The sequence below is a fragment of the Muntiacus reevesi genome, chromosome 1 (genome assembly GCF_963930625.1).
Source record: "Muntiacus reevesi chromosome 1, mMunRee1.1, whole genome shotgun sequence".
Taxonomy (NCBI): Eukaryota; Metazoa; Chordata; class Mammalia; order Artiodactyla; family Cervidae; genus Muntiacus; species Muntiacus reevesi.
The window spans coordinates 285,372,703-285,388,279 of NC_089249.1; the positions used below are offsets into that span (position 1 = coordinate 285,372,703).

Sequence of the window (15,577 nt, forward strand, 5' to 3'; positions counted from 1 at the left end):
GTCAGATTTCTGTGGCTAGGATTTCTAATAATGTGTTAAGTAAAAGTGGAGAGAATGGACATCCTTGTCTTGTTACTAATTTTAGAGGAAAGGCATTTTGCTTTTCACTGTTGAATGTAATGTTGGATTTTGTAATCCAGCTGTGGATTTGTCTTAAATGGCCTTTGTTATTTTAGGATGTGTTCCCTTTCTACACGGTTTGATGAGATTTTTTTTATAATGAATGATTGTTGAATTTTGTCAAATGCTTTTGCTGCATCTATTGAGATGATCATGTGATTTTTATCCTTCCTTTTGTTAATGTGGTGCAGCACATTCATTGATTTGCAAATATTTAACCATCCTTGCATCTTGGAATAAATCCTGCTTGATCATTGTGTATGATTCTTTTAATATATTGTTGAGTTAGGTTTACTAATATTTTGTTGACAATTTTTCCACCTACATTAATCAGATATTGGTCTATAATTTTCTTTTTTTGTATTATCTTTGTCTGGTTTTAGTAAGAGGGTTATGGTAGCCTCTTAGAATATATTTTGGAGTTTTTCCTCCTCTTATATTTTTTAGAACAGTTTGAGAAGGATAGATAATAATTCTCTTTTATGTGTTTGCTAGAATTACCCTATGAAGCCATCTCCCCCATGGACTTAAATTTGCTGGGAGTTTTTTTTATTTACAAATTCAATTTTAATACTACTGAGTCATCTGTGCAGATTGTCTATTTCATTCTGATTTAGTCTTGAAGGGTTTGTTTCTAATTTAGTTTTGGTGGTTTGTTTCTAGAAAATTTTCCATTTCTTCTAGATTGTCCAAGTTGTTGGCATAGAACTGTTCATGGTATTCTTTTTTTTTTTTTTTTTTTTTTTGTATCTCTGTGGTATTTGCTGCTATTTCTCCCCTTTCATTCCTTATTTTGTTTATTTGAGCCCATAAAGAAGAAAAACTCTTCAATTCAGTTCAGTCGCTCAGTCGTGTCTGACTCTTTGCGACCCCGTGAATCACAGCACGCCAGGCCTCCCTGTCCATCACCAACTCCCAGAGTTTACTCAGACTCATGCCCATCGAGTCGATGATGCCATCCAGCCATCTCATTCTCTGTCGCTCCCTTTTCTTCCTGCTCCCAGTACTTCCCAGCATCAGGGTCTTTTCCAATGAGTCAACTCTTCGCATGAGGTGGTCAAAGTACTGGAGTTACAGCTTCAGCATCAGTCCTTCCAGTGAACACCCAAGACTGATTTCCTTTAGGATGGACTGGTTGAATCTCCTCACAGTCCAAGGGACTCTCAAGAGTCTTCTCCAACACCACAGATCAAAAGCATCAATTTTTCGGCGCTCAGCTTTCTTCGCAGTCCAACTCTCACATCCATACATGACCACTGGAAAAACCATAGCCTTGACCAGACAGACCTTTGTTGGCAAAGTAATGTCTCTGCTTTTTAATATGCTATCTAGGTTGGTCATAACTTTCCTTCCAAGGAGTAAGCGTCTTTTAATTTCATGGCTGCAATCACCATCCAGAATGATTTTGGAGCCCCCCAAAATGAAGTCTGACACTGTTTCCACTGTCTCCCCATCTATTTCCCATGAGGGGACGGGACCAGATGCCATGATCTTAGTTTTCTGAATGTTAAGCTTTAAGCCAACTTTTTCACTCTCCTCTTTCACATTCATCAAGAGGCTTTTTAGTTCCTCTTCACTTTCTGCCATAAGGGTGGTGTCATCTGCATATCTCAGGTTATTAATATTTCTTCTGGCAATCTTGATTCCAGCTTGTGCTTCGTCCAGCCCAGCGTTTCTCATGATGTACTCTGCATATAAGTTAAGTAAGCCTGGTGATGATATACAGCCTTGACGTACTCCTTTTCCTATTTGGAACCAGTCTGTTGTTCCACGTCCAGTTCTAACTGTTGCTTCCTGACCTTCTTATAGATTTCTCAAGAGGCAGGTCAGGTGGTCTGGTATTCCCATCTCTTTCAGAATTTTCCACAGTTTATTGTGATCCACACAGTCGAAGGCTTTTGCATAGTCAATAAGCAGAAATAGATGTTTTTCTGGAACTCTCTTGCTTTTTTGATGATCCAACGGATATTGGCAATTTGATCTCTGGTTCCTCGGCCTTGTCTAAAACCAGTTTGAACATCTGGAATTTCACGGTTCACATATTGCTGAAGCCTGGCTTGGAGAATTTTGAGCATTGCTTTACTATTGTGTGAGATGAGTGCAATTGTGCAGTAGTTTGAGCATTCTTTGGCATTGGCTCTCTTAGGGATTGGAATGAAATCTGACCTTTTGCAGTCCTGTGGTCACTGCTGAGTTTTCCAAATTTGCTAGCATATTGAGTGCAGCACTTTAGCAGCATCATCTTTCAGGATTTGAAATAGCTCAACTGGAATTCCATCACATCCACTAGCTTTGTTTGTAGTGATGCTTCCTAAGGCCCATTTGACTTCACATTCCAGGATGTCTGGCTCTAGGTGAGTGATCACACCATTGTGATTATCTGGGTCGTGAAGATCTTTTTTATACAGTTCTTCTGTGTATTCTTGCCACCTCTTCTTAATATCTTCTGCTTCTGTTAGGTCCGTACCATTTTGGTCCTTTATCAAATCCATCTTTGCCTGAAATGTTCCCTTGATATCTCTGATTTTCTTGAAGAGATCTCTAGTCTTTCCCATTCTGTTGTTTTCCTCTATTTCTTTGCATTGATTGCTGAGGAAGGCTTTCTTATCTCTCCTGGCTATTCTTTGGAACTCTGCATTCAAATGGGAATATCTTTCCTTTTTCCCTTTGCTTTTCGCTTCTCTTCTTTTCACAGCTATTTGTAAGGCTTCCTCAGACAACCATTTTGCCTTTTTGCATTTCTTTTCCTTGGGGATGGTCTTGATCCCTGTCTCCTGTACAGTGTCACGAACCTCTGTCCATAGTTCATCAGGCTCTCTGTCTATCAGATCTAGTCCCTTAAATGTATTTCCTACTTCCACTGTATAGTCATAAGAGATTTGATTTATGTCATACCTGAATGGTCTAGTGACTTTCCCTAATTTCTTCAGTTTAAGTCTAAGTTTGGCAATAAGGAGTTCATGATCTGAGCCACAGTCAGCTCCTGGTCTTGTTTTTGCTGACTGTATAGAGCTTCTCCATCTTTGGCTGCACAGAATATAATCAGTCTGATTTCAGTGTTGACCATCTGGTGATGTCCATGTGTAGAGTCTTCTCTTGTGTTGTTGGAAGAGGGTGTTTGCTATGACCAGTGCACTCTCTTGGCAAAACTCTGTTAGCCTTTGCCCTGCTTCATTCTGTACTCAAGGCCAAATTTGCCTGTTACTCCAGGTGTTTCCTGACTTCCTACTTTTGTATTCCAGTCCCCTATAATGAAAAGGATATCTTTTTTGGGTGTTAGTTCTAAAAGGTCTTATAGGTCTTCATAGAACCATTCAACTTTAGCTTCTTCAGCATTACTGGTTGGGGCATAGGCTTGGATTACTGTGATGTTGAATGGTTTGCCTTTGAAACGAACAGAGATCATTCTGTTGTTTTTGAGATTGCATCCAAGTACTGCATTTCGGACTCTCTTGTTGACCATGGTGGCTACTTCATTTCTTCTAAGGGATTCCTGCCCACAGTAGTAGATATAATGGTCATCTGAGTTAAATTCACCCATTCCAGTCCATTTTAGTTCGATGATTCCTAGAATGTTGACATTCACTCTTGCCATCTCCTGTTTGACCACTTCCAATTTGCCTTGATTCATGGACCTAACATTCCAGGTTCCTATGCAATGTTGCTCTTCACAGCATTGGACCTTGCTTCTATCACCAGACCCATCCACAGCTGGGTGTTGTTTTTGCTTTGGCTCCATCCCTTCATTCTTTGTGCAGAAAACTCTTATATGTGTGTAATTGCATACCCCAAAGAAGAAATCCAAAGCAATGGAAGAAAATAAATATGAAACATTCTAATTTAGGAAAATTCTTAAAAAAAAGAAAAGACTTTAATTTCAAAGGAAAATGTCTGTCCAAAGTCTATGCAAAAGGAGCGAGTCATTTATTTGGAAAAGAAAAGCAGATGAGAGAGAGTGAGGCTGTGTAAAAGAGGAGCTGCAGATAAAAAGAGAATAAGAGACATATCAGCCAATCAGTTCATAGACTTTATTTTGATACTGATTCAAACAAACTGATTTTGAAAACAATTAGAAAGTTGAAACTGCATATCTGATAATATTAAGGAATTGTCATTTATAGATATGATAATGGCATTGTAGTTATGATTTTAAGAAATCCTTTATTTTTAGAGATACCTCCTTAAATATTTGTTAATGAAATTATATGATGTCTTGATATTTGTTTTAAAATAATAGAGGAGGAGGGAAAGGAATTGGATAGATCAAGCAGCATTGGCCATGAATTAATAATTGCTGAAGCAGTGTGACAATTAAATGAGATGGTTTATGATATATTGTCTACTTGTTATAGGTTTAAAATTATTTGCAACACAGAATTTGAAAAGAATTTTTTGTCCACAACAGTATGGATACTTCAAGCCTAGGCAAAATAAATGTTTTCCATTTTCCTAAATAAACCTAAAGACTTCTAGATTGGCAACTTATGGAAATCTTCCCCCTCATGTTATGGTAGCCTGCTGCAATTGTTTAGATAAATCTTCTTTAACGTTAATTTAACTTCTTTTAACATCTGCTCAATTGAATGCATGTGTCTGAGAAGCATTTCATGGTTTTTTTTAGGATTGTGGAAAAGGGATATTATAGTGAACGGGATGCTGCAGATGCTGTCAAACAGATCTTGGAGGCAGTTGCTGTAAGTATGGGGTGACAGCAGTAGTGTGACTCGGTCATGTCTTCCTTTTACAGAGGCGTCTTTAAGAAGTGTACTTCAGTGACAAACCATAAAATCCACAGAAAGCCTGTATGAAATACTCACTAGAAAATGTTGAACAAACTTCTATTTTCTGTTGATCACTCAGGCTCTGAAAGATGCAGTCCTCATATGTAGTGCCGTAAGTTTGTAAGACTCATTTCCAGGCTGATTTTATGAGTAAGATCAGACTCTGGTGCCTATGGTTGTTCTTTTCTCTCTGCATTTCTTGAATTTTTCTCTTTATTGTTTTTGTTGTTTCATAAGGAAGTGGGAAAAGGTTCAAAGAGATAAATATAAACCTTAGAGAATAGCGATTGTTGATTTTTCTTTCAAGAAAAGAAATGAGTAAATTAGGAGAATAAATTCTGACAATTTTTTGAAAGGGAGAAGAAGGATGTTAACACTTTAAACTGGAATAAAGCTTTATAAGTTGATGGAAACATGCACCCATATTTACACACACACAAGATGTAATTTTGAGTTCAATTGTATTGAATTAGTAGGGGAATATTTGTCTAGAAAAAACAGACTCAATTGGTGAAAATCTTCCCATATATTTAGTGGTGTCTAGTATATCCTTGAGTACTCTTGCCTGGAAAATGCCAGGGACGGGGGAGCCTGGTGGGCTGCAGTCCACGGGGTCTCGAAGAGTCGAACACGACTGAGTGACTTCACTTTCACTTTTCACTTTCATGCATTGGAGAATGAAGTGGCAACCCCCTCCAGTGTTCTTGCCCGGAGAGTCCCAGGGACGGGGGAGCCTGGTGGGCTGCCGTCTGTGGGGTCGCACAGGGTCGGACACGACTGAAGCGCCTTAGCAGCAGCAGTACATCCTTGGGCACTTTGGTGATCCTTTTATTGAATCTAAAGCCAGAACAAATTTAAAACAAAAGCTGTATTATTTTACCTACAAAGCTCTACAGAGCTTCAGTTTAGGAAGCAGGTTACTACACTCAAGTCAAACATTCTTTGAGAGAAGTTTTATAAAAATCAAATTTTCTCTGATTGCTGAAAATAAGGGTTAACTTGGAGAAAAAAGTTAAAGTGATTTTCCTTAATGTTTCACAGGTAGAAAGAAGCAATTTAAAACTTGTGGGCAGTAGCTGACATTTATGAAATAGTTTACTATCAGCTACATGGCTATAGAGAGCTATAAAAAATAAGACAATTGGGAACTCTAAGTAATCATTGATATATCTCATATTTCTTCTGAATCACACACTTTTAAGACTGTATCTATGCTGGTTTTTGAACCCACAGAAGTTGAAAATGTAAAGGTTCTTGGGAAATATATTGCAAGTATAATTATACCCCTTAGGCAACAAACCTTAAAACCCTTCTCTTCGCCCCTACTTCATCTCAATTCTTGCCCCAAATATTTCACACTATTTGTGTAACTGTAATCTTGCTTCTTCTGCTTTTTAGCTTTAAATAGCATTTTTAAAAGCTTTTTACAGTGAATATGAAAGATGTTTCCCCTTTGGGTTTGAATTCATTCAGTCAGTCTTTAAGTGCAGTCTTTAAGCCTTCTTGAGTACTCAGCCTCTTGAAATAAATTCCAGGTTGTCCCAAGTTAAACAGTCTAGTCAGTCTGGACTTTTGGGAGGGGTCATCATGTCACCTGTCATAAAGCACAAGGCCAAAGCTTAGCGCCCTCTTTTCTATTTACTTCTAGAGATAACCAGGGAATATTTAATCTCCTCTGGTAGCTGACTATTTCTGCCACCTCTAGTCCTTTCCTTGTTACCATTGATATCATACTGTTCCTCTGTTTTCAGAAAAATCACCATCATTCTCTTTTATCCACCCCTGATGCTGCCTTCTCTCTTTTGCTAACCACAGTTCTCTTGGGCATGTATTAATTTCAAAGACATGAACTTGGAGCCTGGAGAAACTTGCAATATAGAGTGTACAGTGAATTTAACAAAATAAAAGGAAATAGTTGAAGAAATATTAAATATGTCTGCTATCTTAAAAAAATAGATTATTTTGTTTGAATTGTTTTAAATATTATAGTGGTAGGCATGAAGAGTGGCAAACAAAGTCATCTAAGCCCTTAAGATTATGGGACAAATGTGGTATCTGAATATCGAAGAAAGAGGAAATGAACACGATTATAAAGATGCAAAAAAGGATGAAATAGTGGAAGTTCCTTTTGTTAAATTTTTAAAATCTGTAATCTCCCCTAAAAAGAAATAAATTTAGCCTGTTAGAATTAAGATAAAGAATTAGCGCTAGATACTGAAGAACTGGAAAGACAAAAGGGGACACTGGGCTGATATATTGTAGAGGTAGCAGCTTCAAGACGCAGCCTCTTTTTGGACTGGAGAAACCCAATAAAGAGGTTGGATGATTAAAATTTAGAAGTTTAAAGGAGGGGCGCTATAGTCCTGTGTGAAGGCTTACTGCCTGGCTGGGCTGGGGTCTTGTTTCTGAGCTCAGAGGAGCTGCCCATGAAGCTGCCCCTCAGACCTTTGAGAAGAGTGTTCTCGCCAACCAGTGTGGAGTCACTGCAGAGGGGCCCAGGACTGGTTCTGTGAGTGCTGGACACGCTGGAAACAATGGCTGCTGTCCAAAGGACCTGCCCCTGCAAGGGATGAAGTGTTTCAAAAGTGCACGGGGCAGCCTCAGAAAGGGAGCAAGTGCCTCCGTCCTCGTCCCGCCTCCGCCGTCTCCCTGGTGCCCTAACTCAGAGTCACACGGAGACCAGCGAGGAGGAGTGTGGCTGTCACCCAGTCCAGCTGCACAAAGGGCTGTAAAAGGCAAAGTTGAGAGACAGTACCTTAATCAATGGTACCGTAAGTTATTTAAAAACAAAAATTAATTCTCAAAATTTCTGTCTCTATTCATGCTGCTGCTGCTAAGTCACTTCAGCCGTGTCCGACTCTGTGTGACCCCATGGACTGCAGCCTACCAGGCTCCTCCACCCACGGGTTTTTCCAGGCAAGAGTACTGGAGTGGGGTGCCATTGCCTTCTCCTTCTCTATTCATAGACTCTTTAAAGTTTTCATAGTCTTCATTAATGTGTGTGAAATGGTTCTAGAGGTCAATGAAATAAAAACAAACACAGCAGCATTAAAAACTTACTATCTGTGTTTATAAAGGGCAATGTATATGTTATTCAATTTTACATTGTTTGACACATTTAAGCCTTCTTCCATCCAACCTCTAATTCCTTGCTGACAGAACCAGTCTACTTTTATAAAGATGGAAAGGGCTAGAACCTCTTTCCTCATCCTCCCTTGCTGCCAAGGGCATATGACCCAATCCTCATCAGTGGGTTCTGAGGGGCCATCTATTCATGAACTATTGGAAAAGTTTCCCTTTAATAAAAGGAGAACCAAGGGCAAAAAGGTCTTTTCTCCTCTTTACTGTCATCTTGGAGTCTATCTATGATGCTGGGAACTGCTTTGCTGTCTTGTAATTATGAAGAGAAACATAACTATGATGAAGAAGGCAGAGAATTCATTTGAAATTCTCCTGCTTGATACCTCTCACTATTTCTGCCACTTTAAGTTGTATGTCTTTTTACTTGAAGTAAAAGATACTGAACTTACTCTTAAATAAACTTTTGAGTATATACTAATAATGGTGATGTGTCAGAGCAAATTGCATAATTTTCCATCCATCTAAACGTGACATGAAGGGCATACCCCTAGACAAAAGACTGGTGCCACACTTTTCTAAAACTGAATTCCACTGAACGTCAAACACACAACCACATGCTGTCTGTGTGTGCTCAGTCGCTCAGTCGTGTCTGACTCTGTGGGACCCCGTGGACTGCAGCCCACCAGGCTCCTCTGTCCATGGGATTTCCCTGGCAAGGATACTGGAGCGGGTTGCCATTTCCTTCTCCAGGGGATCTTCCCAACCCAGGGATCGAACCTGCATTTCTTGCATCTCCTGCATCGGCAGGCAGATTTTTTACCACTGCACCACAGCAAGCCCCACACATACTGATAAATCAGGATTAAGTATGATTCAAAGGGACAGTGAGGTTTAAGATTACTAACAATAAACTCGTTTCTGGCACTTGTTCTTGTGAATGTTGTTCCTGCTTGCATCCACTTATTGTCAATAAAAAGATTCTTCTGAGGAGTTCATAAGCATTGAGAGACTAGAACAGCAAATGTGGGTGGTTTTGTTGTTTGAGTTTGTCAGTTCCTGTGATATTTTATTTTTTTCTGGGGAGATTTTGTTTCTTATTACTTCCATTTGAGCATTGATCTCTGGAGGATCAATTTTCGTGCAAGGCTCAAGGCATTAAAATATTATAATGAGAATTTTACTGGTAAAAAGTAAATGTAGTTTCTAAGAATTGAGAGATTACATTCATCAGAGAAGAAATAACATACAGTTCTGTTAATGTTCTAATATATTTTATTTATAAACATAGAATAAAATAGATCAGTGGCTCAGGCATAGCATAGACATTTTATCAGAGAAAAGTTGGAGCAAAAAAAACCTACATTCTGAAAATTATAGCTCAGTATTGAGAACTTGGAGATCTAAAAATAATGCCTGGGAAGGAGGTATTTTTCTCTAGTGTATGGAATGTTTCTGTACATCATTATTGGCAAAGATAATAATATCAAAAGCTGGAAAGATTCCTTTGACAGCGATCCCCTTTTAAGGGAGAATGACTGAGTGGGAAGCATCAGAGTGTTGTGGTTTGGAGGTGAACGGTGATCCTGCTTTGCAAGTGTGCTTCTTTGCAAGGACCGTAGGGTCACCAGGTCAGACTCAGCCGACGCTGTCCGTGTTGTCTTCCGTTGATGACCTGCTGAAGCCTGGGATGGAACCGTGAGGTTTACTTCCATGCTCTCCGGTACCGGCCGTCTGCCCCAAAGCTGAAGTATTCTCTATCTTGAGAAAATGAAGTCCTCTGAATTAAATGGATCAGTGTGAATCTTCTACGTTTGCTGTCTTTGACCCTTTTGTTGTTGTTGTTCAGTCGCTCAGTCATGTCCGACTCTGCGACCCCATGGACCACAGCACGCCAGGCCTCCCTGTCCATCACCAACTCCCGGAGTTTACTCAAACCCATGTCCATCGAGTCAGTGATGCCATCCAGCCGTCTCATCCTCTGTCGTCCCCTTCTCCTCCTGCCCTCAGTCTTCCCAGCATCAGGGTCTTTTCAAATGAGTTGGTTCCTCACCTCAGGTGGCCAAAGTATTGGAGTTTCAGCTTCAGCATCAGTCCTTCCAATGAATATTCAGGACCAATTCTTTTTAAGATTGACTGGATTGATCTCCTTACAGTCCAAGGGACTCGCAGGAGTTTTCTCCAACACCACAGTTCAAAACCATCAATTCTTCAGCTCTCAGCTTTCTTTATAGTCCAACTCTCACATCCATATATGACTACTGGAAAGACCTCAGCTTTCACTAGACGGACCTGTGTTGGCAAAGTAGCATCTCTGCTCTTCAATACCCTGTCTAGGTTTGTCATAGCTTTTCTTCCAAGGAGCAAGCATCTTTTAATTTCATGGCTGCAGTAAAAAAAAAAAAATTATTTTGGGAGCAGTTAATTCAGAAATATTGTGGGAAAAAATGAATAATTCTCTGCAAGAGTAAGGTAGAATACTTTTTAAAAAATTTCTGGTTCAGAAGATGCACTTTCAGGCAATATTATAATAATAGTCTTGTTAACTTCATTCCTTGTACATGGGATTTTGATTTTAGTATTATTAAATAATTGAAAAACAAATTCTGAAAATGTTTTACAAAGTATTTTGCCTGCCTCATAAATTAGAAGTGTATAATTCAATGGAAGATGTCAAATTAACCAATAGGCAAAGGCCTAGTTCATAGCCTATAGATTGCACCAGTCATGGAAACAGAACTTTACTTGATGTCTTGTCTTTGGTCCAATCTCGAGTGTGTAGCTTCTGAACAAGGAGCTCACAAAAATCCAGCTTACTCACTCTGGCTAAGACTGAGAGTTTCTCAACAGAAGAAACAGGACCACTAGTTTCATTTGGGTAGGGCAATCCTTTGTAGGTGTTTCGCATCAATGGCTTTGTTAACTTGTTCAGGGTACTGTAACAGAATACCACAGATTGGAAGGCTTAAAGAAAAAACATTTATTCTCTCAGTTCTGTTGCTGTTGCTTAGTCACTTCAGTCGTGTCCGATTCTGTGCAACCCCACAGATGGCAGCCCACCAGGCTCCCCCGTCCCTGGGATTCTCCAGGCAAGAACACTGGAGTGGGTTGCCATTTCCTTCTCCAGTGCATGAAAGTGAAAAGTGAAAGTGAAATTGCTCAGTCGTGTCCGACTCTTAGCCACCCCATGGACTGCAGCCTACCAGGCTCCTCCATCCATGGGATTTTCCAGGCAAGAGTACCAGAATGGGGTGTTGTTGCCACTGCCACAGTTCTGGATGTCCCAAATAGATGGCCAGCTTGGTCCAATTCTCTGTGCGGGCTTGTCCTGGTTTACCGACTGCAGCCTTCCTGCTCTGTTCTCACTGGGGGAGAGCAAGTCTGGTCTTCCCATCATCTTCTGAGAGCCCTGATCCCATCATGGGAATTCCACCCTCCAAACCTCATCTAAACTTACCTCCAAAAGCTTCAGCTCCAGATAACATCCCATTGGGGATTCTGGCTTCAACATATGAATTCTGAGGGGACACAAATATTCAGTTCCAAGGAGCAAGCGTCTGTTAATTCCATGGCTGCAGTCACCATCTGCAGTGATTTTGGAGGCCCAGAAAAGGTCTGTCACTGTTTCCACTGTTTCTCCTTCTATTTGCCATAAAGGGATGGGGCTGGATGCCATGATCTTCATTTTTTGAATGTTGAGTTTTAAGCCAGCTTTTTCACTCTCCTCTTTCACCTTCATCGAGAGGCTCTTTAGTTCCTCTTCACTTTCTGCCATTAGGGTGGTACCATCTGCATATCTGAGGTTATTGATATTTCTTCTGGCAACCTTGATTCCAGTTTGTGATTCATCCAGCCTAGCATTTCACATGATGTATTCTGCATGTAAGTTAAATAAGCAGAGTGACAATATATAGCTTTGATGTACCGCTTTCCCAATTTTGAACTAGTCCTTTGTTCCATGTAAGGTTCTAACTATTGCTTCTTGACCTGCATACAGGTTTCTCAGGAGACAGGTAAGGTGGTCTAATATTCCCATCTCTTTAACAATGCTCCGCAGTTTGCTCTGATCCACAAAGTCAAAGGCTTCAGTGTAGTCAATGAAGCAGAAATAGGGGTTTTTCTGAAATTTCCTTGCTGCCAACCAGAGAAAACTCTCCGCTTTTCAAGGGTACATGTGATTTGATTAAGCCTATATGAATCATCTTCTTGTTGTCATGTAAATTAATATAATCCTAGGAATGCTGCCTCATCACATTTGTAGAGTCCACCAACACTCAAATGGATGGGCATTTATTATAAGAGCTAATTATACATGGAGTTTATTCATAAAATTCTGCCTGTTACACCCAGACCAACTTACTCTTACTAATCAAAGTGTGATGCATTTATTTCCTAACATAATGTATTCAGTCTAATTAACTCGAAACATGGATTATATGGGAAAGTAAATTAGGAATCCAAAATTCCACATTCAAGGATAAACTTGAATGTCATTTGTTTTTAGGCCTTTCAAAGACTCATTCACTAACAAGCGTTTCGGTTCGTTTTTTCATGAATACTACTGAATTTGTGTTCTCATGCATTTCTACTGTGCTCTCCTGTGTTGTTATTGTTTTCTTTTTAATGTCACAAAGTCAGTTTTGCTACTTCAGAGCATTAACCACAGCAAGTATTTTCAAAGGTTTTCAGAACTATTTGTCATGTCTTAGAAAACAAGTTGAAACACAGATCAGCAATCAGAAAGAAGGAATGATGGCTGTGGCTGAGGCTATGCAGCGTCTAGCTTCAAAAATATAAACAATGCAATATACTTACATGCATTTGTTTCTTTTTATGTTGCAGTCTTATTTATTTCTTTGCTTAACAATACATCTTGGAAAGTTTTTCCATTTATGTATTAGTTTTCTGTTGCTGCATCACAGATTACCACAAACTTAGACACTTAAAACACCACATGTTATCTTACAGTTCTGTAGGTCAGAAGTGAGGCAGAGCTTGAATAGACTCACACAGTTCCCAGACCAAGGTATCATTAGGGCTGTGCTTCTCTCTGGAGGCTCGGGGAAAGACATTCCATGCTCATTTCTGCTTGTGACTGTCTCAATACTTGGCCTTCTCCATCTTCTCACCAGCAAAGTCACATCAGATTCTCCTCACGCTTTAGATTTGTTTCACTGACTCCTCTGCCTGCCTCTTCTGCTTATAAAGGCTCATATGGTTACATTGGGACCATCTGGATAATCCAAGGTGATCTCTGTATTTTAAGGCAGCAGTGATTCATAATCCTAACTGCACCTGCAAAGCCTGTTTGCCGTGCTGCATGGCATGTTCACCGTCCTAAGACTGGAGCGTAGAGCATTCTTTGGGACCATAATTCTGTCTATCATATTTTAATACATCTGGATATTTTCATTTTTTTAGTTGCTATGTGGTTTTTCATACTGTGAGTTCTATAATTTATTTACCCAGTTCCAGTTAAATGTTTTTTCTAATTTTTTAAATTATACATAATATTGTAATAAATATCCTTGAGGCATATTATGTACAAGTGAAGATATTTAGTATATATTCCAAGAAGTGGTTTCCATGAGAGAAATAATATATTCATTTTACATTCTTTTATGGAGGCTGCTAAATTGCAAGGCCTTACCAGTCTAGTATTGCTGATACTTTGAGTCTGCCTCTTTACCAGCATGTACATCTGACCAATCCTGATCATTATATTCTCTCTTCTATTCTTTGCTCTGTTTTTCAGTAATTTTTTGTGTGTTTTTATGTGTTTTTCTCTTGTTGGTATATAGGAGCTCTCTATATAAATCTTAGCCTTTAATATATATGTATCATCTTCTGTGTACACATGCATGTCTTATGTGCACTCTGTAGCATATGCACAGATGGATTGAGGTTTTCTCCTAGTTTTGCTCTGTGTGTATTGCCTTGTGTAATTTTCTCATCAAATTTGTAAGGGTTTTTAAAACTGGTTCTCTAAGATTTTTAATTTTGTATATCTTTCTTAGGAAGTCGTATCATATTCTGTCTCTCCCTCTCCCCTTTTTTCTCTATATATACTTACAATCTCGTGTATTTGTTCTCAGATCCTTTGGGTCATTTTGTTTTGTTCTTATCCTTTTCTTAGTTTAATAGCTTTTTAATACACACATGTTAGTTTGATCCATCTTTGTTTACTTAATCCGTATTTGTTTGTTTGACAGCTCTACATGAAAATATAGTTTGTCGTTCTGCTAGTGAACTTGCATGTGCATTTCTATTTTTAGTTCTCTGGTGACTCCTTTTATAACTTCAAACAAAATTCTCTCCCTTGTCATATCTTTGTTTTATACCAGTGAGGTTTTCACTGTTTATATTCTGCATCTTACTCATTTGTTTGAATTCTGCCTTTAAGGGGACTTGACACTCATCACTAGCCCTTCATCACAGTTTTTTCCTCTTATTTCTTAATTGACCAGATTTGCTCACCAAGTGGTTTGGGTTTTTTGTTTGTTTTGCTTTGGGTTTGTTTATTCTGTTCCCAGAAGGGCATAGCCACAATGCATTCCCCAAGTTTTTTTCATGACTCTCGGCCACTTTATATTTTCAGGACGCTTTGTAACTTTTGTGGGAGTGGGACACTTGGTCCTAACCTGCGCCGTCTGCACCCATTCCTTTGTAATCTCCTGGCACTGAACGCTGCCTTGCAGAAATCTGACATCAGCTTGATATTTCCCTTCTGACAGATGACTGACTTTTTTTCTGCTTAGAGGTCTACAAATCCCTTCTTTATCCTTGAATTTCAGTTACTTAAGCGGTGCATGTCAGTTTTCACAGCTCTTTCTCTGTGGGGAAAGCAGCAATAGCATTTTCCCCCTTTTAAAATCACGCACAAGCTTGGAGAGTTGTGCGAACAGTGGAACCAGAGCTGTTAAAGCTCCCAGTCTAGGCTCAACTGCAGGCCAGGCGTCTGCACAGGTCTCCTTGTTGGCCTTTGGGATTCTGGTCTTTTAAGTTTCATTCTGTACAGAAGTCCACTAAGTTAGGCTGTCTCGTGGGTTTTTTATAATTTTCTGCACTTATCTCTAAGTCAAAGCAGGTGGAACATTTGGGCTCCTTTGGATTCTGAGCTTCCCTGACCTAGTTCTTAGACAAGTGCTGAGCCCTGGTCTAAGGTTCTGCCCCACTCCTTCATGCCCCTATATTAATTCTTTGGTGTTCAGCTTTCCTCACAGTCCAACTCTCACATCCACACATAATCACTGGAAAAACCATAGGCTTGACTAGACGAACCTTTGTTGGCAAAGTAATGTCTCTATTTTTAATATGCTGTCTAGGTTGCTCATAACTTTCCTTCCAAGGAGTAAGCGTCTTTTAATTTCATGGCTGTAATCACCATCGCATTTTTAGAGCCCCCCAAAATAAAGTCTGTCACTATTTGCACTGTTTCCCCATCTATTTCCCATGAGGTGATGGTTCCAGATGCCATGATCTTAGTTTTCTGAATGTTGAGTTTTAAGCCAGTTTTTTCACTCTCCTCTTTCACTTTCATCAAGAGGCTCTTTAGTTCTTCTTTACTTTCTGCCATAAGGCTGGTGTCATCTGTATAT

At 39.5% G+C, this 15,577-nt stretch overlaps 1 protein-coding gene across 1 annotated transcript in view; it reads left to right on the forward strand.

Moving 5' to 3' along the window:
• Positions 1–15,577, forward strand: part of CAMK4 (calcium/calmodulin dependent protein kinase IV) — a 240,192-nt gene that overhangs the window by 169,074 nt on the left and 55,541 nt on the right. The window contains exon 5 of the mRNA XM_065936986.1: positions 4,742–4,814. Coding sequence (XP_065793058.1) covers positions 4,742–4,814 — 73 coding nt within the window. The remainder of the gene's footprint in view (positions 1–4,741; positions 4,815–15,577) is intronic.